The sequence below is a fragment of the Siniperca chuatsi genome, linkage group LG22, assembly GCF_020085105.1.
Source record: "Siniperca chuatsi isolate FFG_IHB_CAS linkage group LG22, ASM2008510v1, whole genome shotgun sequence".
Classification (NCBI taxonomy): domain Eukaryota; kingdom Metazoa; phylum Chordata; class Actinopteri; order Centrarchiformes; family Sinipercidae; genus Siniperca; species Siniperca chuatsi.
Window position 1 is genome coordinate 24,000,512 of NC_058063.1, and position 23,110 is coordinate 24,023,621.

The 23,110-nt window shown below is 46.2% G+C and overlaps 3 protein-coding genes across 15 annotated transcripts in view; all 3 read right to left on the reverse strand.

Moving 5' to 3' along the window:
- The window catches only part of LOC122870097, a 387,819-nt gene that overhangs the window by 320,228 nt on the left and 44,481 nt on the right, over nt 1–23,110 (reverse strand). The gene's annotated exons all lie outside the window — the stretch shown is intronic.
- zgc:85858 (uncharacterized protein LOC405879 homolog) lies at nt 6,776–10,597 on the reverse strand. The gene is made up of 3 exons (XM_044184478.1): nt 10,304–10,597; nt 8,913–8,988; nt 6,776–8,189 (listed from the first exon to the last, which is right to left on the reverse strand). Exons 1-3 carry the CDS (start codon nt 10,385–10,387, stop codon nt 8,149–8,151), a joined length of 201 nt encoding a protein of 66 aa, XP_044040413.1. The 5' UTR covers nt 10,388–10,597; the 3' UTR covers nt 6,776–8,148.
- On the reverse strand, nt 12,757–18,402 carry si:ch73-265d7.2 (C-type natriuretic peptide 2). The gene is made up of 3 exons (XM_044184475.1): nt 16,959–18,402; nt 15,220–15,324; nt 12,757–13,520 (listed from the first exon to the last, which is right to left on the reverse strand). Exons 2-3 carry the CDS (start codon nt 15,322–15,324, stop codon nt 13,215–13,217), a joined length of 411 nt encoding a protein of 136 aa, XP_044040410.1. The 5' UTR covers nt 16,959–18,402; the 3' UTR covers nt 12,757–13,214.

Sequence of the window (23,110 nt, forward strand, 5' to 3'; positions counted from 1 at the left end):
CAGTCAAGCATCTCATAACATTTATTACTTTTTTACTTTTTTCCACTACTCTTCTAATATGATCTGCCCATGTTAAACGGGAATCAAAAAGCACCCCCAGGAATTTGAATGTTCCTGCTCTCTCTATTTCTTTCCCATACATCCTTATTTTCAATCTTTCATCTATTCTTTTATTAGTAAAGAAAACACTTTTGGTTTTTTCCACTGAGAATCTACATCCCCACTCTTTCCCCCACTCCACCACTTTATCTACAGCTCCTTGCACTTTCCCAACTGCATAATCCATATTTTTCCCCCTCTTCCACAGAGCCCCATCGTCTGCAAAAAGTGACCTACCTACATCAGCTGGAATCTTTAAAAAGATATCATTAATCATTATTATGAATAGTAGTGGGCTCACTACACTACCTTGAGGTGTACCATTTTCTACCGTATACTGACTTGACAGTTCTGATCCTATTCTTACTTGGATATTCCTTTCACACAAAAAATCTTTTATCCAATTGAAAACTCTCCCTCCAATCCCCAACTTGTGTAACTTAATCAGAACTCCCTCCTTCCACATCATATCGTAAGCTTTTTCTATATCCAAAAACACTACAATTACTGCCTCTTTATTTTCCTGGGCTCTCCTTATTTCACCTTCTAGTCTAACAACTGCATCCATGGTACTCCTACCTTTCCTAAACCCACTCTGATAATTTGCTATCTTTCCTTTTTCTCAAGCTCATATGATAACCTTTCTGTTATCATTCTTTCCATTATTTTGCACACATTAGAGGTTAATGCTATTGGTCTATAGCTGATGGGTTTTGATGGATCCTTGCCAGGTTTCCTTATCGGAATTACAACTGCTTCTTTCCATGTTTTTGGCAATCTTCCTCTTCCCAGACTCTATTATACAGGTGCAACAATTTCAGAAGCGCACTTTCACCTAAATTTTTTAACATCACATAGCATACTTTATCTTTACCTGGTGATGATGATCTCGACATTTTTATTGCTCTCTTCATTTCTTCCATTGTAAATGGCTCATCTATTATACAATCTACTTCCTCCTTCCTTTCTAATATCCCTGGATAATGTCTTATTTTCCCCTCTCTCCTTCTTCTCTCTTCATCTGATAGGTTTTCTGAACTATGTATCTTTGCAAATGCTTTGACCATGCTCTCTGCTTTTTCCTTATTTGACACTGCTGAACCTTCCTCTGTTATTATAACCGGGTATTCCCATTCCCTTCTATCTCCTCCCATCCTCTTTATCATTCCCCATACTGCACCTACTGGAGTTGTTCTACCTATCCCATCACAAAACGTCCTCCAGCTAGCCCTCTTAGCCTGTCGTACTGTTCTTCTCACTGTAGCCTGTGCCTTCTTGTACTGGATTAAATGTTGCATATTATGGGTTCTTTTGAGTAGTCTGAATGCTTTATTCCTATCCCTTACTGCCTGCCGACATTCCTCTGTCCACCATGGTACCAATTTTCTCTTCTTCCTATTTTTATTTTTTGGAATAGACCTCTCTGCTGCTATTATTATTGCTGATGTAAGCTGATTACTCAGCTCATCGACATCTTCAGATACCTCCATCCTCATTATCTCCTCCTCACTCAATATCTGGAACTTGTCCCAATCTGCCTTCTCAAATATCCATTTTGGACTTCCATCACCTGGTCTTTTTTCCCCTCTTTCTCCAATTGAACAAACAACTGGGTAATGATCACTACCTATTGTATCACGTGTCCAAATCTCCCAGTTACTAATACCAGCCAGTGAGTTAGATACTAAGGTAAGATCTATTGCTGATTCTTTCCCTGTATTTACATTTATTCTTGTACCTCTACCATCATTCATACATACTAAATTCCTATCCTCCATCAACTCTTCAATTACCCTTCCATTTGGGTCAGTATGATCGCCTCCCCACACTGTACTGTGAGCATTGAAGTCTGCGCACCACACCACTTTATTTTTGTCTTGCCCTTGTATTGTCAGTAAGTTATTCAGATCCAAACTTTTGCAGGGATTGTAATAATTTATTATGACCATTTCCCCCCCCCCCATCCCATATTTCCACCATTACACCTTCCTGATCTTCTCCCACACCCAGCTGTCTATATGGGATTCCTTTCTTGATAAATGTAGCACAACCCCCGCCTTTTCCAAGATCTCTATCTTTTCTTATCCCTAAATATCCATAAATTATAAAATCTAAGTTTGGTTTCAGCCAAGTTTCTTGAACACAGATAATGTCTGGTTTCACTGCCAGTGTTTTAATGAAGTGTTTGAATTCCTGACCATTAGCCAGTAAACTCCTGGCATTCCACTGTAGGAGGATTACCATAATTAAGATTAACCAACCCATGGTACATCCTGACTTGACTGAATGGCAAGGTTTTCCCTCACCTCTTCCCACGTCAGTCCTATTAATCCAAGGTGATTCACCGCTGCTTTAACCACTAGCTGAATTTTATCATTTTTGGATTTAACATCCGCAGTACTATTAATAACACCTGCAATGAATGTGACCAGGTCTCTTTTATCCACGTAAACTCTGTCATTTGATCTTTTTTCCTGCTCTTGGTTCCTGATTGTCCCTTGACTGTTACTGTTATTGCTACTACCTTTGTTCTTTCCATTTACCATGCTTGCTGCTTCAGCGTAGGTCATTTTCCTTTCTACTTTTGTCTTCTGGATTTCATTCTCGCGTTTCATAATCTCACAACCTCCGTAGGCCACATTATGAGCTCCACCACAATTACAGCACTTTGGCTGTACTCCTGCTCCACACATCCCATATTCATGATCCCCACATCTTGCGCATCTTCTCTGCTCTTTACAGTTCCTAGCTATATGACCAAATCTTTGACAGTTAAAACATCTCAATGGTTTTGGAACATAAACTCTCACTGGGTAACTCAAGAAACCCAGGAACACCTTTTTGGCACATTGTCTTCTTCAAATTCAATCAATACTGTTTCACTTTCCTTTTCACTCCTTCTCTTGTTGTTTTCAGCCTTTGAGCTTTTATTACTTTTCCTCCCTTGATATTCTTCTTGATTTCCTCCATTCCTACACTCATTGGCACTCCTGTGATGACTCCTTTACTTCCAACATCATTTTTCCCCCCCAATTTCCCTGAGCTTTCCACCTTAATTTTCCCTATCTCTTTCATTCTAAGAGCTTTCTCAACTTGACTTTCATTTGCACACCTTATCAGTAGATTACCATCATTTAGCACCTTTGTGTATATTATTTCTCCCACTTTATTCGCCAGGGATGTTGTCAAAGTAAATGGGTTGATTTTCTTCATGTCATTTTGCGATTTCTCATTAAATCTTACTATGATTGTGTATTTGTCAGGTCTTTCTCTTTGATTTCCCTCTATCTCGTCATCTTCATTCTCCGATTTCTCTTCATTATCACTTCTAGCTCTTTTACTCCCTTTATCTTGATTGATATGTATCAATCTCCCTACTTCCCCCTCATTCCCTTCATCCCTCTCATCACTGCAATCCATATCAGCCCAACTAGCATTACCTACCTCTGATCCATTCACAGAACAGTCGCGCTCAACCGCCTCACAAAAGATATTTCCACTTCCACTTGTTTTTCCCGTAAACTTTCGATTACTATTTTTTCGTTCTCGGCCTGCTGATGCTGCCGCCATCTTTCCTCCCGGCAACTTTTTCGGGTCCATCACCCACAGCTAATAATTGTATTTATTGTATTATTGTACCGCTACTGACAATGTGACTGAAAGTGACTTTAGTTGGATGTGTTTTGATATTCACATCAGCTGGAGAGGAAACTGCTTTCGGCCTGTTTGGAACAAGTGCTGTGGGACTCTAGCCTCACTCAAGACTACGATGCACCAGGGTGAGGCTGGACCCTGACCGAGTCTCAAGATGCTACAATACAAGCGGCAGGGACAAGGGGGTTTTGGACTCGGGACACATGGCACAGGGAAGAAAGCCGAGGTCCAGCGGCCCCTCAGGGGACCGTCTTCTCTCCCTTCCTCTTCACCATCCTGACCACGGACTTCAGCCACCACACAGAGTCCTGCCACCTTCAGAAGGTTTCTGATGACTCTGCTGTGGTGGGATGTATCAGCGGTGGTGATGAGACGGAGTACAGGGCTGTGGTGGGGAACTTTGTCTCATGGTGCGAGCAGAACCATCTGCAGTTCAATGCGACAAAGTCTAAGGAGCTGGTTGTGGATCTACGAAGGGGCAAGGCACCAGTGACCCCAGTTTCCATCCAGGGGGTCAGTGTGGACATTGCTGAAGATGTTTTATGAGTCTGTGGTGGCCGGTGCTGTCCTGTATGCTGTTGCATGCTGGGGCAGCAGGCTGAGGGCAGCAGGCTGAGGGCAGCGGACGCCAACAGGCTCAACAAACTGATCCGTAAGGCCGGTGGCATCGTGGGGGTGGAGCTGGACTCTCTGGCGGTGGTGTCAGAGAGGAGGATGCTGGGTAAACTACACGCCATCTTGGACAGTGTCTCCCACCCGCTCCATGACGCGCTGGTCAAACAAAGGAGCGCCTTCAGCGGAAGACTCATCCCCCCACAATGCACCACAGAGCGCCACAGGAAGTCATTCCTGCCTGTGGCCATCAGACTCTTTAACTCCTCCCTCTAAGTGTCAGTCTGTGTGACCCGAAGTCACTAAACTGGACACTGATCATTAACATCTCTGCAATACTTGAATAACTGTGCAATATTTAGTTTTTCCTGTTTATGGATATTTATATTATATACCTCCATTACTGCTGTGCAATATCTTAATCTCAATAAACTGCACTTAACTCGACAGCTCATGCACCTCTGCTTATTACTTATATTATTACATTGTATTATTATACTGTATTATTATCATTAACCGGTAAACCCACTTGGTACTTCACACTTATTTTATCTTATACTTATACCCACCTGGTACTTAATTTACTTTCTGACCTGTTTTATAGTGTATCATATCGTTTGCTAGCACTTCCTCCTGTGTGCACTGACGTAAAGGCGAGCTGCTGGAACAAAGAGTTTCCCTTCGGGGATCAATAAAGTGTTTCTGACTCTGATTGTGAAGAGGAGGCAGAGAGATGCACAAAGGCAGTCCCAACAGGGACAGCGGACTAACTGGGAAAACCTGGAGCAACGTAAGCTAGCCTGGAAGGATGCAGACTGAGCCCAAGAACCTAAACCGGACTGGAGAAGATCCATCGCGTCCTCGCTGTCAAACCCCAGCAACGCCAAGGCACATCTTTCCCAAGGCCGTTACACCTGGAGGCACAATCAGGTCCTGAGACAACTGGCGCTTACCCCGAAGGAAGGAGAACCACCACCAGAGCCTGGATTCTCAAAAACCAACAACCAACAGGGAATCGACCCTGCTGGACGCTGCCAGGGACACCAGGTGTCGCTGTCGAGCCCTTTGGAGCTGTTGTGGGCCTCTCAACGACACAAAAGGGAGGGGGGTGCCCACCTGCTGACCCAGTGAAGTGATCCCCCCCCCTCCTCTTCCTCCTCCAGTCCATCTGCAGTGATTACACTATACTTACCGCCACTTCAACTGCCATCGTCCGTTCAGACAGGAAGAACCTGCAGCTGCTGCTGGAGCCGCTTCGGACCAAAGTTAATAATAAATAAAAACTTATTAGGAGACGGAACATGAGTTTCCATCAGGTCTGCTCTCCTGGAAGAGTCTTTGCAGACTTTTACCTCTCGCACAATGCATGCTGGGAAGTCTGCCAACACACTGACCATGTTTCTTTAAAAACTTCACTTGATTTCTAACGTATAAGTTCTGAGGTGGTCTGAAAATAAAAGCTAGTCCTACAGGTGGAGGTGACACGCCACCAGCAAAGCTGGCAAACGCGCATGTAAACAAATAAATACTCAAAAGATCGACTTCGCAAACGTTTCTACGAGGAAGGAAACGCGTCGGTTAGAGCTCAAAGGCTCACGCAGCGAGAAACACTGGGCGTAAACAGAAACTCCACAGGGAGCTGGAAGTTAGTGACACGTGACGGGACCAGCGACGGGAACCACGGCTCTCTGAAGGATCCGGATCCTTTCCGAGATCCGGATCCTTCGTTCGGCAGCACGACTGCCGGTCGCTGCCGAAGTTACTTTCTTATTTGTTGAATTTATTAATTAAATTATTTATTAAGAAATAAATAAATATGAAAGATTCTTCATCTGCAATGCAATTAAATATTAATGGTTAAAAAGTGGGATATGTCAAGAATAAATATCCTAGTTTATAACAACAATAACACGGGTAATAAATAATCACGCAGCTCTGTACAGACGCATTCAGGTTTCATTTCTACGATACAACACGAAACTGAAACGATTCCTCGCTAGTCGGGAGGAAATCTGGAGAAACGTGTTGGATTTATTCATTAAAGACATTTTAAATGACGAGTTCGACATAAAGCCATTTCTTTATTATAAAAACAAGAATTACAAAGTGCCATCTCCTTTATTTAGCTGCCGATTCGCTGAGAACGAGAACTAATAGTTTCTTCTCGTTTCCAGCACCTCGGTGTTGTGGACAGCCGTCTTTAAAAACACAGTATTACAGGATATAAAACACACCGAAGGCGATGGAACAGCGTGCGTCACATGCAGAGGAGCCCCAGCGCTGCACATTATAACCATCTTACAGACAACCCTTCCTGGTTCTCAGCACGGTTCAGCCTTCAGCTGCCGCCAGGCCTCCCTGCAGCGCCGCTGGAATGCCAAACCAATGAAGGACGCAGAGATCAGAGGCGTTTAGAGAAAAATATGTGGTTTATTTTGTATAAAAGCGGAGCATGTCGTCCAGCAGGAGGCTCGCTTCACCTCTGACCGCTTCACCTTTCCAGAAACTAAACCAGCCGCTGTGAAAGGTTTACGGTCTCTTCGGATCAACGCGCCCAGCGGAAACGTTGGCCCAAAGTTTGACTGAAGCGATGAGCCGATGTCAGACGTGATCTCACGTTTACTGGTTTCTACATCGAGGCGAGAGCTGTAAAACGCTTTCCGCCAGGCTGGAGCCGCTGCACAGGCTCTCGCTTCCCGGAGAAAAGGAAACATTTTGACCAAAGTGCTGCTTTCAGTCCCGTAAATACCCATCCTGCTTCACGCCGCTGCTGGAGACCGCAGAGCGAAGCAGCGGCCACTTTCCAAACGCTGTCTAAGGTTTGTTTTGTTGCCGAGAACGTCGCCTTTAATCGTTTGTACGCTTCGCTCTCTGCAGACGTCTCGTTCTCCGTTTTGTAAACCGGACAGACGGTCTGCAGCGTGACCATCGCCTCATCTGTTCGGACAGCCGGATATCACGCCGTCCGAACAGACACGACCACCTCCGCCAAACGCTGCTGTGCCGACTGTAAACGCTGGCAGCCAGGAGCGAAAGGCTTCATCGCTGCGTTGTATTTTAACTACATGGATCTGGAACGACCGTTTAATCCCGTTTTTCCTGATCTGTCAATGAACGCTCCCTGTAAATATTTCACATTAAAAGCCTAGCAGTAACAGGCAGGAAGGAAGACTTTTAATGTGAAATATTTACAGGAAGTAAACGTTAACGTCAGCTTTATCAGCGAGCAGCCTTGATTTGTTCGTTGAGGCTACTTGAACACCGGCTTCTAGAAGAGAATTCACAGCAGTGCTCGTTCCTCCGACATTTTACTCAACGACCACAAACAGCGGCGCCTGACAGGAAGTCAACCGACAAAACCGACGGCCGGTTTAACAAGACGATCCGCGGGGACGATGGCGAGCTTCCAGGAGAATCTCAGCCGATCTACAAAAACACATCAGCTCCAGTCAAACGGCAGCGGCAGAGAAGAAGAAGCAGCCGGACGACCGACAGGAGGAAGAGTTAAGACTTCGTCTGACAAGCAATCAATAACCAATATCTGATCAGCTTCATCAACAGTGAGGGACGTAAAAAACAACGAAAAACTCACAATCATGTGATTTACTGTGAGGGGGAGAGGGGGGAGAGAAAACAGCTCAGATTTAAACTCCACAGGAACGAGTGTGTGTGAGTGTGTTTAAGTGTGTGTGTGTGTATATGTGTGTGTGTGGTCGGTGGGGTCATGATGCCGACGTGTCCCCCCCCCCCAGGTGACAGGCTCGGCTCCAGGGTCAAAGGTCATCACATGCCCTGCCTGATGCTCTGGATGATCTGGAAGATGGCTGCAAGACACACACACACACACACACGGATTATAATCAGAAGACGATCAATAAACACGTAAATCAGACTTGCAGTTAGAAGCCTAGGCGTCGATGCACAGATCGCTTTACTGCACGGCCCGTTGGTTTTGCTGCAGCTGAGTCACAACGCATCTGTGTTTACAGTTAATTTAACTAGCACGGCTGCTAGCTGCTAGCACGGCTGCTAGCACGGCGCTGCTAGCTGCTAGCACGCTGCTGCTAGCTGCTAGCACGCTGCTGCTAGCTGCTAGCACGCTGCTGCAGTGGATTTCACTGCTGGCTGAGTCGAAGGGAGAAACCACCTCGTGGATTTTGACAGACGTGGTCAAAGCGTGAAACAAGATGGCTGCTGCCTCAGCGCGCGACCAGTTTAGACTCTGAGGAACGTGAGTCAGCAGATGTGAAACAAACCGCAGGAAGGTTTCAGTTCACACCAGCTTCCCTAAAGTAGCACGAAGCGGGCGCGGTTGGGTAACTCAGAGGCGTCTGGACCAAGAGCTGCGTCACATCAGGCCTCCTGTCCCAGAACAACCTGCAGATGCTCGTGATTAAACAAACCCAGAAGCTTCTGAAGGACGCGTGACAGCAGATCTGCAGAAAAACCACCGAGGCCAGACCGGCTGTCCGGGAAGCGGAGCCGCAGACATGTGAACAGTCTGTATCACACACGATACCTGTGTGACACCCGCAGGGGAGACTCACCTGACCCACAAACCACGAAGACGAACAGCGCGAGCAGCCACGGGCCCACCGGAGACTTTTCCTCGTTGACTGGCCGCTGAAACACACAGGATACATATTTATTACAGGGCCGAGCATTCTGGGTAAACCAAGACTCTTTCAGACTAACAAACACGGCTGAGCGACACAAGCTGACGTCCTCCTTCTGTTTCACCTGGAATAAAACCGAAGTTCGTACAGGTGCGGCAGTGGCAGTAAACAGTAGCGGTCAGAACGCGTCACAGAACAGATGCCGCGGCGTTTCTCCTGAACGACACTCGGTCAGCAGCTGCGAGGATCGGGGCCCCGCTGCTGATGGGCCCTTCACGTGTCTCCCGCAGGAAAAGACAAAGATACTGGGAGTCATGGTAATAATGATGTAAAAATTAAGACTCTGTGAGTCAGAATTATGCCTGTATCAGTCAAAATAATGACATTTACACTTAGGGAGTAAAACACTGTTATCCTCTTGTACGGTTTCCCAACATGTGGGCTCGGCCTAATTATGCTGCTTCCTATGAACACAGAAAGGCTCCTGTGCTCACACACTGCTGTTCCAGCTGACGGCACCATGCTCAGCGAGCCGAGCAACAGCTAACCAAACTCCGTTCAAAAATCTGTATATTTAACGCTGCGTTCTGTTTGCAAAAGCACCATATAAAGTAAATTAGGTGAAATTTAAATCAACGTCATATGTACAATTCGCGAATCACGACTTCTTCAAACACACTCAGTGTTTGCTGTCTGAACTGGACGCCACGCCTCCGCCCACTGCAGTGTTTACAGCGGACACGGTACACGAGAATAGGTTATAAAAGTTAAAAAATCTAACCAAACAAGCCACGAACGGTAAATTGTGTCAATGCCGAATTGAAGCCGGTCTTTAAGGCATTCAAGCAAATGTATTAAGTAATATATTTAGAGTGTTTAGCTCTGTGGACACTCAAAAGCGCATTAACGTCCCAGATTTCTGAAAGGAGTCTGGCTCTCTTTCATTTCATACACGTGAGCCAGTCAATAGATGCCACGGGCCAGCATTTGGTTTGTTTTCCGTTCACCGGTAATCTGTAATAACATTTAAATACGCTTTTACCTTAATAATGTGAGATTGTGCTGAGAAATAAAAAAAAAACTGACTTGTGTGGTTGCTAATGCTAATGCTAAGGTTAGCTCTGTCAACGCTAAGGGCTAGCTGCATCGCTGCTTCCACGACGTGTTCGCATTTTACCTACAAACCCGAACTATAGCAGCAGGAATATTTAGCATCTTTAAACGGTACATGTGTAACACGTCGGACCGAGCTGCAGCTATATGTTGTTGCCAGGACCAGTGCCTGGAGGTTAGCCGTTAGCCGTTAGCCTGGCTGTCAGTACCGATGTTTTCTGGACGTGTCCCCGCTGTGTGATGGTCTTGCTGTGCCGCTCGTTCGCCACTTTCATCCTCTGCACCGCCGACATGTTTCGGGTTAAACGACCGGTCTGGACCAGGAGGACGGAGAGCCGGGGACAACCGGGAGGAGAAGAGGGCGGAGGCGCGCCGGTGCCAGTGAAAATGTCCCGCTGTTGGAGAATCTCTGCCGGGATCGTTTCTGTGTTATCGGGGAGGTAGCGTCCGAATGAAATGCTAATTGTTAGCTAGCTGCTAGCCGAAAGAGCTAACCCTGAAGCGGGTGACCTCATCACGTGACAGGGGACGATCGGATCCAAAATGTCTCCCTGCTGCCCTCTAGTGGCGGGAAAGACGCTGTCAGGGATTTAACCCTCTTAATGAAACAAAGAAAGCATCTAAACGTTTTAACATTAACATTATTTTGGATAAGATGCGGTTATATTCAGGAATATGGAGCTTGTGGCTAATGTTAGCCAGTCAGATGCTCCTGTTAACCTTCATCCACAGGCGGGACTACAAACCGCTGGTATTTGTTGGTTCCTGGTCTCACTATTGATCAGCAACAGTATCTTCATCTTCATCACTATTCCCCTCTCTGTCAGAGGAGGAAAACCCATGTTCGCCCTCACAGAGGCCGAAGGCGTTTCTAGAACAATTCATCCCCGTCGTTCATCGATCATTTCCCCCAGAAAGTCAACAAATTCAATTTCCTTTAATTATCTGCTAAACGAAAACATATTGTATCCTAAAAAGCACATTTAGTGACATGTCAGTCATCATTAAGGTAGATATCCCTAATATGTTTTACTGTTCGATTCTTTTTACTGTTTTTATGGTTTTATTTTCACCTATTTTACTCTTGTGAAGCACTTTGTGACCTTGCTCTGTTGAAGGTGCTATACTAAATAAACTTTACTTACTTACTTAATATGATTTTTAATAAACTGGGAGGCATTGATTTTTTATTGTTGTTGTCAAATTTGCACGCGCAGGTGAAATAACCCATAATCCCTGCTCTCTTTGGATTAACAGGACTGTGAGTGTCAATAGAAAGTCTATATATGAGGTTTCATGGATACTACTGGCCAGTTCCTGTCTCAGTTTCAGTGAAACGAGCCTGAATAAAAGGTGAAACATGGAATGAAAAAGACATTTTAAGTGTATGTGAAGTACTGAGAAGCATTTTACGTTTAGTTAACAACAACAGTGACATGATAAACAACATGCGTGTGATAATTCAAGACAAAACTGAGCAACAAAGTTGAGCTGTGGACATTATCATCTTCTGAAGTAGTCGATGCTAACGTGTTACTTTCCCCTCCAGCAGGCAGAGCAACATGATCACCCCATTGACAGGGTCAGTAATTACTTGCGGGGTTCCTCAGGGTTCTGTTGTCGGTCCTTTATATTTTCAGTTTGCATGCTATTATGAAACATGCTAATTTCTTTGTTAACTCACTTGCACACGAGTCCTCCTACAATAAACAGCACCACAGGGTGTCTGTAGAGGCCTTACTGAGACGAATGACGTTACAAAAACGATCCTCAGAAGCGATTTCTGATCTGCCGCCTCTATGGTTAAGTTTTGGTTAAATTCAGGCAATTAAATTATTTAATTAATTGATTTTTGGCCACTTGAGGGCAGCAGAACGATCTGTGAACACAAGATTTAACATTATCAGCTTAGTTGTAGCAAACAGCAGCTTATTTCCATGTCCAGCAGCTACAGAGCGACTGACACGAGTCAGAGCGACACGACGCTTCATCAGGAGGCGTGTCAGAGTCACATGACGCTTCATCAGGAGGCGTGTCAGAGTCACATGACGCTCCTTCAGGAGGCATGTCAGAGTCACATGGCGCTTCATCAGGAGGCGTGTCAGAGTCACATGGCGCCGTCAGGAGGCGTGTCAGAGTCACATGATGCTTCATCAGGAGGCGTGTCAGAGTCACATGACGCTTCGTCAGGAGGCGTGTCAGAGTCACATGACGCTTCATCAGGAGGCGTGTCAGAGTCACATGACGCTTCGTCAGGAGGCGTGTCAGAGTCACATGACGCTTCATCAGGAGGCGTGTCAGAGTCACATGACGCTTCATCAGGAGGCGTGTCTGTGTCTCCTGATGGACGTCGGTCCGGTCTTCTCTCCGTCAGCTCTGTGTTTGGTCTCCAGCAGCTGCTGAGGGAAACATCTGGCTCTTTAGCAGCTAGATGCTCCGCTATGTTCAGCAGCTGCTCTCTGACTGCGTCTGGCTGCTGTTCAGCGGCTGTTCACAGCTTCTTCTCTGGAAACAGCTGAGACTGAACCAGAGAAAACCAAAACTAGGAGCTAAAAGAGGCTAAAAAGGTCACTTTGAGTTTATTATTACCAAACACACTTCCACATTTGATCCATTGTTAATATAAAATTATTGATTAATGAGAAAATAAAGCAACATGAGCCAAGTTTCTCTTTCATTTTATTGCAGCGTGTAGTCAGACTGCAGTTGGTCCACACACACACACACACACACACAGTGTTCTGCTGGCTGTGTTGTAGCCAGGGGTCATGGGTCAGGGGTCAGGGGTCATTAGTAGGATTCCAGAGGATTCCTCTGATGTCTACCTCACCATAACAGGTGCACGTTTCCTTTATTTTAGTCCTTCATTAGTAAAGTTCCAACACGAAGTCTCTGACCGATGGACCGGGAGTTCCTGGAGGTCAGAGGTCATGCAGGGTCAGCTCGGGGTCGCCTGCTGTGACATCACAAAGGTCACAAGATGCAGGTGGAGTCAACCTTTCTGGGAGGAAGTCAGTCCAGGTCACCAGCGGTTACCATGGCAACATCATAGAGGACCTACAGTGGTGAAATGTAGCACTATACCAACAGTCTGACTGTCACCATGGTAACACACACACTCTAACAGCCCAGCCTGCTGATGGAGCCGATGCGGTCCATCTTCATCCCGAAGCATCCTCTCCCTCCGACCGTCGACTTCCTGCTCCGCCTCCTCATCTTGGACTGTTGCTTCAGGAAGTCGCGGAAGAACCGCGGGACCGCCTCCTGTCTGCCAGCCAATCCCCTCGCAGCGCCATGACTCGCAACCAATCCCCCGGACGAGGAGGAGGGGGCGGGGCGTCCTGCTGAGCCCTCTGTGATGTCATCAGTGGTGGGCGGGGCCAAGATGAGAGAAGAGAGACGAGAGCCAAACAGAGAGTGTAAGACCTGAGGAGAGAAATGTCAATAAATCAATACAACATTTTACAATCTGTGCAGAGTCTCAGCGTCTGCTGGTTTCACCTCTCTGGAGAACACGTGGCGAGCTTTCTGCTGCTCAGAAACACCCGCATCAAACACGTGTCCAGCATGATTTCATGTCCGTTCACTGCAGTTTGAAGGAATCGTTTGGGCCCCGGCGCTAAAAGGAGCTTGATAATTAAACTCAAGTTTGAACCAAGTAAGAAAACTATCCGCGGAAATATTAAAGCAAGACCCCGTCTATGAGACAGGACGTCAACGTTAGTTAAACGTGGGCACACAGGGAAGTATAACAACGCGCCCCAACCTCTTCTTCTCTCTGCCCGTCTGCCCACATTAACTGTTTTTGGATGCTGTAATCGTAGCCAGCAGTAAACCATCACTCCGGTTCCTCAGGAGCCAAACCGAACAGGTTTCATGCAGGCTGTGGAGCGCCACAGGGCTCCGTCATCGGTCCTCTACCTTTGCTGACGATGCCGTGTTGTAAGTTTCTCTGTCGCCTGACTGGCTGTCGGGAAGCTGTTAACTTCTAACAGTCAAACAAACAAAACACACAACAAGCTTCGACAGCAGGCCGCGGCTTCGGTAACCAACGAAAAGCTGAGTTTTAAGCCTTGTGATGTATTTTGTTTGTTTGTCATCAAACTGGACTTTAAATGGTTCATTTAGCTTTAGCACAAAAACATGCACTGATGATCTACACTGGCTGAAGATGATGAAGAGTAGGGGGAAAAGGATGATGATGATGATGATGATTACAAAACAGAAGGTTAAAAAGGAAGAAGATGAAGATGAGCTGAAGCTGAAACGACTGGTAGAAAACTGACAGAAAGAGACAGAATGTAAATTAAAGATGATGACAGAACAGATGAAGATGATGATGATGATAAGGATGAAGCTCATGAGAATGAGGATGATGAAGATGATGAGCATCAAGATGGGGATGATGAGGATGAAGATAATGAGGATGATGAGCATGATGATAATGAAGATGATGATGCGGATGATGAGGATGAAGATGATGATGAACATGATGAGGATGAAGATAATGATGAGGATGAAGATAATGAGGATGATGAAGATGAGGATGATGAGGATGATGAGGATGAAGATAATGAGGATGATGAAGATGAGGATGAAGATAATGAGGATGATGAAGATGAGGATGAAGATAATGAGGATGATGAAGATAATGAGGATGATGAAGATGAGGATGAGGATGATGAAGATAATGAGGATGATGAAGATGAGGATGATGAAGATAATGAGGATGATGAAGATGAGGATGATGAAGATGAAGATAATGAGGATGAAGATAATGAGGATGATGAGGATGAAGATAATGAGGATGATGAAGATGAGGATGAGGATGAGGATGAAGATAATGAGGATGATGAAGATGAGGATGAAGATAATGAGGATGATGAAGATGAGGATGATGAGGATGAAGATAATGAGGATGATGAAGATGAGGATGATGATGATGAAGATAATTATGATGAGGATGAAGATAATGAGGATGATGAAGATGAAGATAATGAGGATGAAGACGAAGATAAAGATAATGAGGATGATGAAGATGAGGATGATGAGGATGAAGATAATGAGGATGATGATGATGAGGATGAAGATAATGAGGATGATGAAGATGATGGTCTCCACAGACCTGTTTGTCGTCTTGTTGAGGTGAAGGTCTCGACTCCACGGCAACGGTGAGGAAGAGGAGGAGGAGAGGAATGAAAGACGAGGAGGAGGAAGATGAAGCAGCCATCTTTGACAGAAATCAGACAGAAAATTAAATTCAATCAGTGAATTAACGCCGCGGCAACAGATTGTCCTGTGTTCTGATTGGCTGGAAGGTGATCAGCTGCTGCAGACTGCAGCGCCTCCTGCTGGCCGGAGGAGGGAAGCGACTTTTAAAGAAACAAAGAAAACAACAGCGATCGCGTTCTAACAACACACCTTTTGTGAAGCGGTAATAAATAGAGATTCAACAGCTGTTCTGGAGCTTTCGATCACATCACATGATCTTCATCAGCAGACGTTGAAATGGACTTGTATGTTCACACACCCATTTTCTCTGAGCACTTTAAGGACGTCCATGTTGGACACGAACAACGTGACCATGTTGACAGCAAGGCAAACGCCGTCTGCTGAGGAAGACCATGTGATATGACTGAAAGCTCCAGAACAGCTACTAACTGGACCTTGCGGTGAGATTAACGGTTTATAGATTATAACCTTTGGCTTCATCAGTGGTTAATACACCATTTATTAATCATCAGTAGGTCAGTTTAAAGCCGTCAGTAAGGAGACATTTAGGTTGCCATGTTTTAATACTTTGTCTGGTTATCCTGTCACGTGTACCCCAAAACGCATTTTCGCCACAGACCGCCATTATGAAAGAACGAACTTCCCATCAGCCTCAGCTGCGCTTTGTGTTTGCTGCTAATTAGCTAATGTTAGCATGCTAATGGGCTAAACTAACACCTGCTAAACGTCAGCATGTTAGCATTGTCACTGTTAGCATGCAGATGTTAGCATTTAGCTCACAGCACGGCTGTGTCTAAGTACAGCCTCACAGAACCCTCGGAGGCCCCGACCCCTCGGAGGCCCCGACCCCTCGGAGGGCCGGACCCCTCGGAGGGCCGGACCCCTCGGAGGCCCCAAACCCTTGGAGGGCCGGACCCCTCGGAGGCCCCGACCCCTCGGAGGCCCCGAACCCTCGGAGGGCCCGACCCCTCGGAGGGCCGGACCCCTCGGAGGGCCCAGACCCCTCAGAGACCCCGACCCGTCGGAGGCCCCGACCCCTCGGAGGGCCGGACCCCTCGGAGGCCCCGACCCCTCGGAGGGCCGGACCCCTCAGAGGCCCCGACCCCTCTTAGAATAGATGTTTTAAAAATGGATCCGATTAAATTAGACTAGATTAGATTTTCTAAAAATGGGATAAATGAAATCACATTACATGAGATAAGATTACATTTTAAAAACTGATCAGACTGAATTTGATTGTTATTATTTATTTAAATGGATCAGATTATTTTAGTTCAGACTGGGTTTGAAGAAAATCTGGATTAGATTAAATCAGATGTTTTAAAACATTATTAGATCGTGAGATTAAATTTTTATTGTAATTACATTTAATTGGATTTTTAAGAAATGAGAAGAGAATTACAGGATTATATTTTATTATTTAATAACTGGATTAGAATAGATGAGATTAAATCAGATTAGAACAGACTGAAGATTACATATAAAGTCCTACAGATCAGATGAAATCATCTAAAACCTTATTGATCTCTGTGATGTTCTTCCAGCAGCTGATCAGCTTTACCACATGTGAAGAACAAACTTATCAAAGACTTGATGACGTGAGAAACAGGAAGTGAAAGCAGCAGAACTTACTGACGCAGGAAGACGAAGAGAAATATTCCAACAAAAATCCAAATTTAAAACAAAAATCCCAACAAACTCCAGAAGACTCCGCTGGTCGTCGATCAGTAATCTAACCTGCTCAAAAGCTTTCGGTCAAAATGAATTTCTCCAATCGAAAGAATTGATTATTGGTCTCAGATGATGTCGTAAAAAGACTCAAAAGTTCTGTTTTTTTGAATGAAGTCTGGTGTGTTTGTGTCTGTCCTGTCTCGGTGTCAGGACGCGTCGGTGGTCTCCGTGCAGAGGACAGACGCACGCTAATATACGACTCAGCGCTGTGATGTCACACATTCCTACTGCTGTTACCCCCGACGACGGGTCTCACACACACACACACACACACACACACACACACAGTCTTAATGCTGTTTACGTGTGAAAACACTGAAACATGGAGGAAGAAAGAGACAAAAACAATCAGACGTAAAGGTTAAAAAATCTCCTGTGAAAGAGTTCGTTCACGATGAAAAATCACTTTTTAATCATGAAGGGTGTTTTAGAGGTCCTTGAGGAGGTTCAAACTGTTGTCAGGGAGGCTGGAATGGTCCTGGAGGAGGTTCCAAGGTCCTTGAGAGGTGGGCAAGATCAATGTGGAGGCTCAAATGTGCGGTGGCCCTGAGAGCTCAGCGCACTGCAACTTAACAAAACACGCGTTTTCTCTGAATGCTGCACACGTGTTGGTAAACTGATGAAGAGGTAAGCTGCTGTCCTCGAGCTCTCAGGACCACCGTACAAATGGTCCTGGAGGAGGTTTCTGGAGTCCGTGAGGGAGCTGAAGGCGTCCTTGAGAAGGTACCAGAGGTCCACATTGAAGCTTATATGTTCCTTGCAGCGGATACTCTAAGGGGACTCCAGGAACCCCTTCAAGGACCCTGGAATCCCTCAAAGACTCCTGGAACCTCCTCACTGACACTGACAAGAAGGTCCTGGAGTCCTCAAGGGGGTTCCAAGGGTTCTAAAAGACGTTCCAGGGGTCCTTGAGTGGGTTAGCTGCTAGCGTAGCCTGAAGCATCAGTCCTGTTGCTACGGTTACCTGCAGGTTAACACACCTGGAGCTCTGATTAAAAACAGCGGTTACTATCCGAGAGTCGCATCATCATCCTCCTCTTCATCATCATCTCCCAGCCAATCAGAGTCCAGTATTCTGTAATCAAAACAGATGACTGCTCCTCTCTCTGTCTCTCTCCCTCACGACCCCTGACCCGACCTCGTCCCGCCTCCTCGTAATCCGTCACCGCGGAGACCGGGTCGTCGTTAGCAACTATTTCCTGTGGAAGGGGGCGGGGCTCCAGAGGATCGCATTGTCCACAGGATAGGTGTGCGTGTGTTTAATGACCCCCGCCGTCTTTGTCCCAGTCAGACAAAACCCCGCCCCCCATTCAGCCTCTGACGTCATCAGCCACGCACACACACACACACACACACGCACACACACACACAGTAACACACACACACACACACACACACACAGCTCATCAATCACCTCATTAGAGAGAAAGAGGTCGCTGATCACAAAAACACGAGTTGTGTTTGTGTGTGTGTGTGTTTGTGTGTGTGTTTGTGTGTGTGTGTTTGTGTGTTGTGACGCACACAACATTCCTGCCCCCCCACAGCGACACACACTCACCCAAGTCCTCACAAACCAGGTTAAAGCAGAAGAAACGGTTCCAGGATACCTTGAGGGGCACTGGACTCAAATGGTTCTTCAGGGGTCCTTGAAGAGGATCCTGGAGTCCTTGACAGGTTCCAAGGTCCTTGAGAGGCTACCAGAGGTACTTGAGGCGGGTTTGGTCCTCACAAACCAGTAAATAAATCTGTATAACTCAGTTTGGGCTTTGGATCAGTTCTGGACCAGTTCAGCATCTGCGGTGCAGCGTTTTGTTCTGACTGTGATACAACGCTGGATATAGTCGTCACCATAGCAACGGCCGCTGAGGCTCATGGGTACTGTAGTCGACAAACAGCAGTTTGTCCATACGAGCACATTAAAGGATAATTCTCTGCTCTTATTTTGGTAGTTTATCATTCCCTCAGTAATAACAGTGAGCCTGAGGTGTAGCTCCACCTGCTCCACCTGCAGGTCAGCGCTGGGGTGAAGTCAACAAGCGTTGGAGGCTGTGCCGCAGTGCACTCTGGGACGTGTGGAGGGTCCGTAAATCTTTAAAAACGCCTCACAGAGAGTTTCCTGTTTAAAAAGTAGTTTCCTCAAACAGCTGCTCGCTGTAGTTTTTATCAGACTAACAGGAGGAAACAGAGCGTCTGTTGGGGACTATTTCCAGCGGCGGATGAATCCACATGTGGTGCTGCAGTGAGTGTTTGACGTGTGCCGCAAAACCAAAACTAGCAGCTAAAGGAGGCTAAAAAGCTGCAGAGCTGGCGATGACGGCGCTTTAACACGGAGTCAGAGATTCTGTCGTTTGTTGCAGCGTTGAAGTAACTGAAAGTTCATTTCAAACAGGTCGTATCTGTTTCTCCTTTCTGAGAGCAGAAACGTCTCCTCGCCGCTTCAGTTGAACTTCTCACACGGCTGCCGGTCGTCACCAGGCAACAGGCTGCCTTCACCCCAAACTGCTTCGACCAATCAGCACTGACGTCACTGCAGTGTGTGTGTGTGTGTGTGTGTGTGTGTGGACATGAATAATGGACTCCAGCTGAGTGTGGGAAATCTTGGGGCTGTTTCTGTTTCGTATCACTGCTTCACAAACAAGCTAAAATTAGATTAACGTCTAGTTTTTGTAACTTAAAGAAAATATTTTGTTTCCGTTGTTTTGCATTTACACGTCAGCAGGCAGACGAGATTTCAGAATCAGCTTTATTGGCCAGGTACGTGTGCACAAATTAGGAATTTGGGTTCTCGTTGCTCTCAATGCACATTTACAGAACCATATTTATATATAAGGGTAACACTTTTATATTATATATATAATATACTCCCAGAAGGAACAATAGCAGACATTGAGGATGGTTACAAGTACCTTGGAATACCACAGGCAAATGGCAACCTCGAAGAGGCAACAAGGAAGACGACAACGGCCAAATACCTCCAACGAGTAAGGCAAGTCCTAAGAAGTCAGCTCAATGGCAAGAACAAGGCCCAGGCAATAAACAGCTACGCCCTGCCAGTGATCAGATACCCTGCAGGAATAATAAGGTGGCCAAAGGAAGAGATACAGACCACAGACGTTAAGACGCGAAAGCTCCTCACCATGCATGGAGGGTTCCATCCCAAATCCAGCACCCTGAGACTGTACGCTAGCCGTAAGGAAGGCGGCCGTGGACTAGTGAGTGTGAGAGCCACTATCCAGGATGAAACATCCAAGATCCACAAGTACATCCAAGATAAGGCCCCAACAGATGACGTGCTCAGGGAATGTCTCAGGCAATGGGGAACAGAGGAAGACGTGCTGGAGGAAGGACCATCATGGGAGGACAAACCCCTACATGGGATGTACCACCGAACATAACTGAAGTGGCTGATATCAAGAAGTCCTACCAATGGCTAGAGCGGGCTGGATTGAAGGACAGCACAGAGGCACTCATCATGGCTGCACAGGAGCAGGCCCTGAGCACCAGAGCAATAGAGGCCCAGATCTACCGCACCAGACAAGACCCAAGGTGTAGGCTGTGCAAAGAGGCCCCTGAGACAATCCAGCACATAACTGCAGGGTGTAAGATGCTGGCAGGGAAAGCATACATGGAGCGCCATAACCAAGTGGCTGGCATAGTGTACAGGAACATCTGCACTGAGTATGGACTGGAAACCCCGAGGTCAAAGTGGGAAACACCTCCAAAGGTGGTAGAGAATGACCGAGCCAAGATCCTGTGGGACTTCCAGATTCAGACTGACAGAACGGTAATGGCGAACCAACCAGACATTGTGGTGGTGGACAAACAGCAGAGGAAAGCCGTCGTGGTTGACGTGGCGATACCAAGCGATGGCAACATCAGGAAAAAGGAACATGAGAAACTAGAGAAGTACCAAGGGCTCAGAGAAGAGCTGGAGAAGGCCTGGAAGGTGAAGGCAACAGTGGTGCCCGTGGTCATCGGGGCACTCGGGGCAGTGACCCCCAAACTGGAGGAGTGGCTACAGCAGATCCCTGGAAGAACACCAGACATCTCGGTCCAGAAGAGCGCAGTACTGGGAACAGCAAAGATACTGCGCAGAACCCTCAAGCTCCCAGGCCTCTGGTAGAGGACCCGAGCTCGAAGGACGAGACCACCCGCGGAGGGTGAAGGACCAAGTTATACATATTTACATATTAGTAGCATACTGGCTCTTATTTAGTCATTTTAAAGCACTTATTATACCATATTCTACAACGAGGCCATTAACTAAGAGTTTTCCCTGAGTAGCCTCCTAATTACTGCTGATTGACAGGAAGTAAGGAAGCTGTCGTCCATGAATTACGTGAATTATTAAAGACGCGACAGTGACGTTACATAACATGCTAACACACAATATATGCACCTTGTGTTTAGAGTGAATGGAGGAATTAAAACTCCTGGAAGAAAACATGAATGCTTTCAGTCTCATTTACAACAAACACTTAGAAAAATGAACAAAAAATCATTTAAACCCACCAAAACTTTTTTCCCACCTGTTTCCACAGATGAATCTTTTTTAAGGAACTGAGAAACTTTATCCCGAAACCTTTTTTTCACCTGTTCTTAAGTCATAAACACAGGAGAGAAAACCATTTAGACCAGATTTCCCCCTAATTGGTCTCTCAGGGCTTCCGTAAGAAACAGTCGACATTAACTTTGACTTTTTATCTGCATCACATCTTCACAACAGCTCGTTCATCATCAGACAAACGGACGAAACATCTTCTCTCGATACTAAAGAGCTTTAGAATCCTTCCTGCACTCATTTCAAGCCTCACTGTAATATCTGGAAACGATTTCTGGAGTTTGTGCAGCTTCTGGTTCTGTTCTTGTTCTGTGATTATATTGTTTATTTTCTCCTCGTTGAATCAAACTTTCTTTCAGCAGGTTTCAGCGTTTCATCTCGTCTCGTATGAAGTTCTTCCTTCACGGTCGGGACGATGTTGTTGTAACTAACAACTCGTCCTGTTTCACACGAAGATAAAGATCCGTCCTCCATCAGCTGCTTCACCTCCATTTTCTCTCTGATCCAAAGTCAGATCGGATCAATAATCAAAGATCCACCGACAGACCGATCAAACAGATTGCTCAGCCAGCAGAGGAGCGTCTTCTGTTCGTCTCTCTGCAGAGGAGACAGAGGACAGTCAGACAGAGACAAACACAGAGACCTCATACTGACCTTTGACCTCTGACCTGTGTCTTCATACTGACCTTTGACCTTTAGCTGCACTGTTTTCTCTCTCAGGATCCTTCCCTTCCTGCTGTAGACGGTGCAGGTGTAGGTGTTTCTGTCTCTGACTGTGGGGGATTTCAGGGTCAGACTGAGGTCTCCAGTTCTCAGCAGGTCTCCCTTCATCTCTGTTCGGCCTCTGTAAACCTGGTCCTGTTCTCCAGACCGGTCAGAGTCTTTCTGATACACGTGGACCATCCTGTGGTCTCCGTCCCTCCACTTCACTTCCGTGTCCTCAGGCAGGTCAGCTGTGGTGTTGAAGGGCAGCAGGACAGACTCCACCCCCTCCTCCACCTCCACCTGACAGGCTGAGAGGACAACAGACACAACATCAGCTGTACAGACGGCAGCAGCAGTTTGGAATAAGTGAATTCTTCCAAAGCTGTAGAGAAACCTGAAGGCCAGAACCAGATCAGAGGAGCAGGTCACAGCGGACAGAAATACAGGAAGTCACAGCAGGTGTTTCTGATGGCGCTCAGGTGTTTTTGTCCACGTGGTGCTTCACAGTAATGTCTCATGTCAGAGCTGAACGGCTGCATGTTGCTTTGCTTTGTCCCTTTTACATTTCTGACTTCAGATGAAACGTTTGTTTTCATCTCTGTTCTGTAAATGAATCTCAGCTCCACACAGCATTTCAGACACATGTTCATCATCCATCCAAAACATGTCTCACTGTTTCCGTGGCAACGTCACTGCCTCCACAGGATTCGCTCAGGTCATTTCTACATTTCTGTCAGAGCTGATCTTTTTCAGCTGGACTCTGTTATTATCTAGTACTGACGAGTGT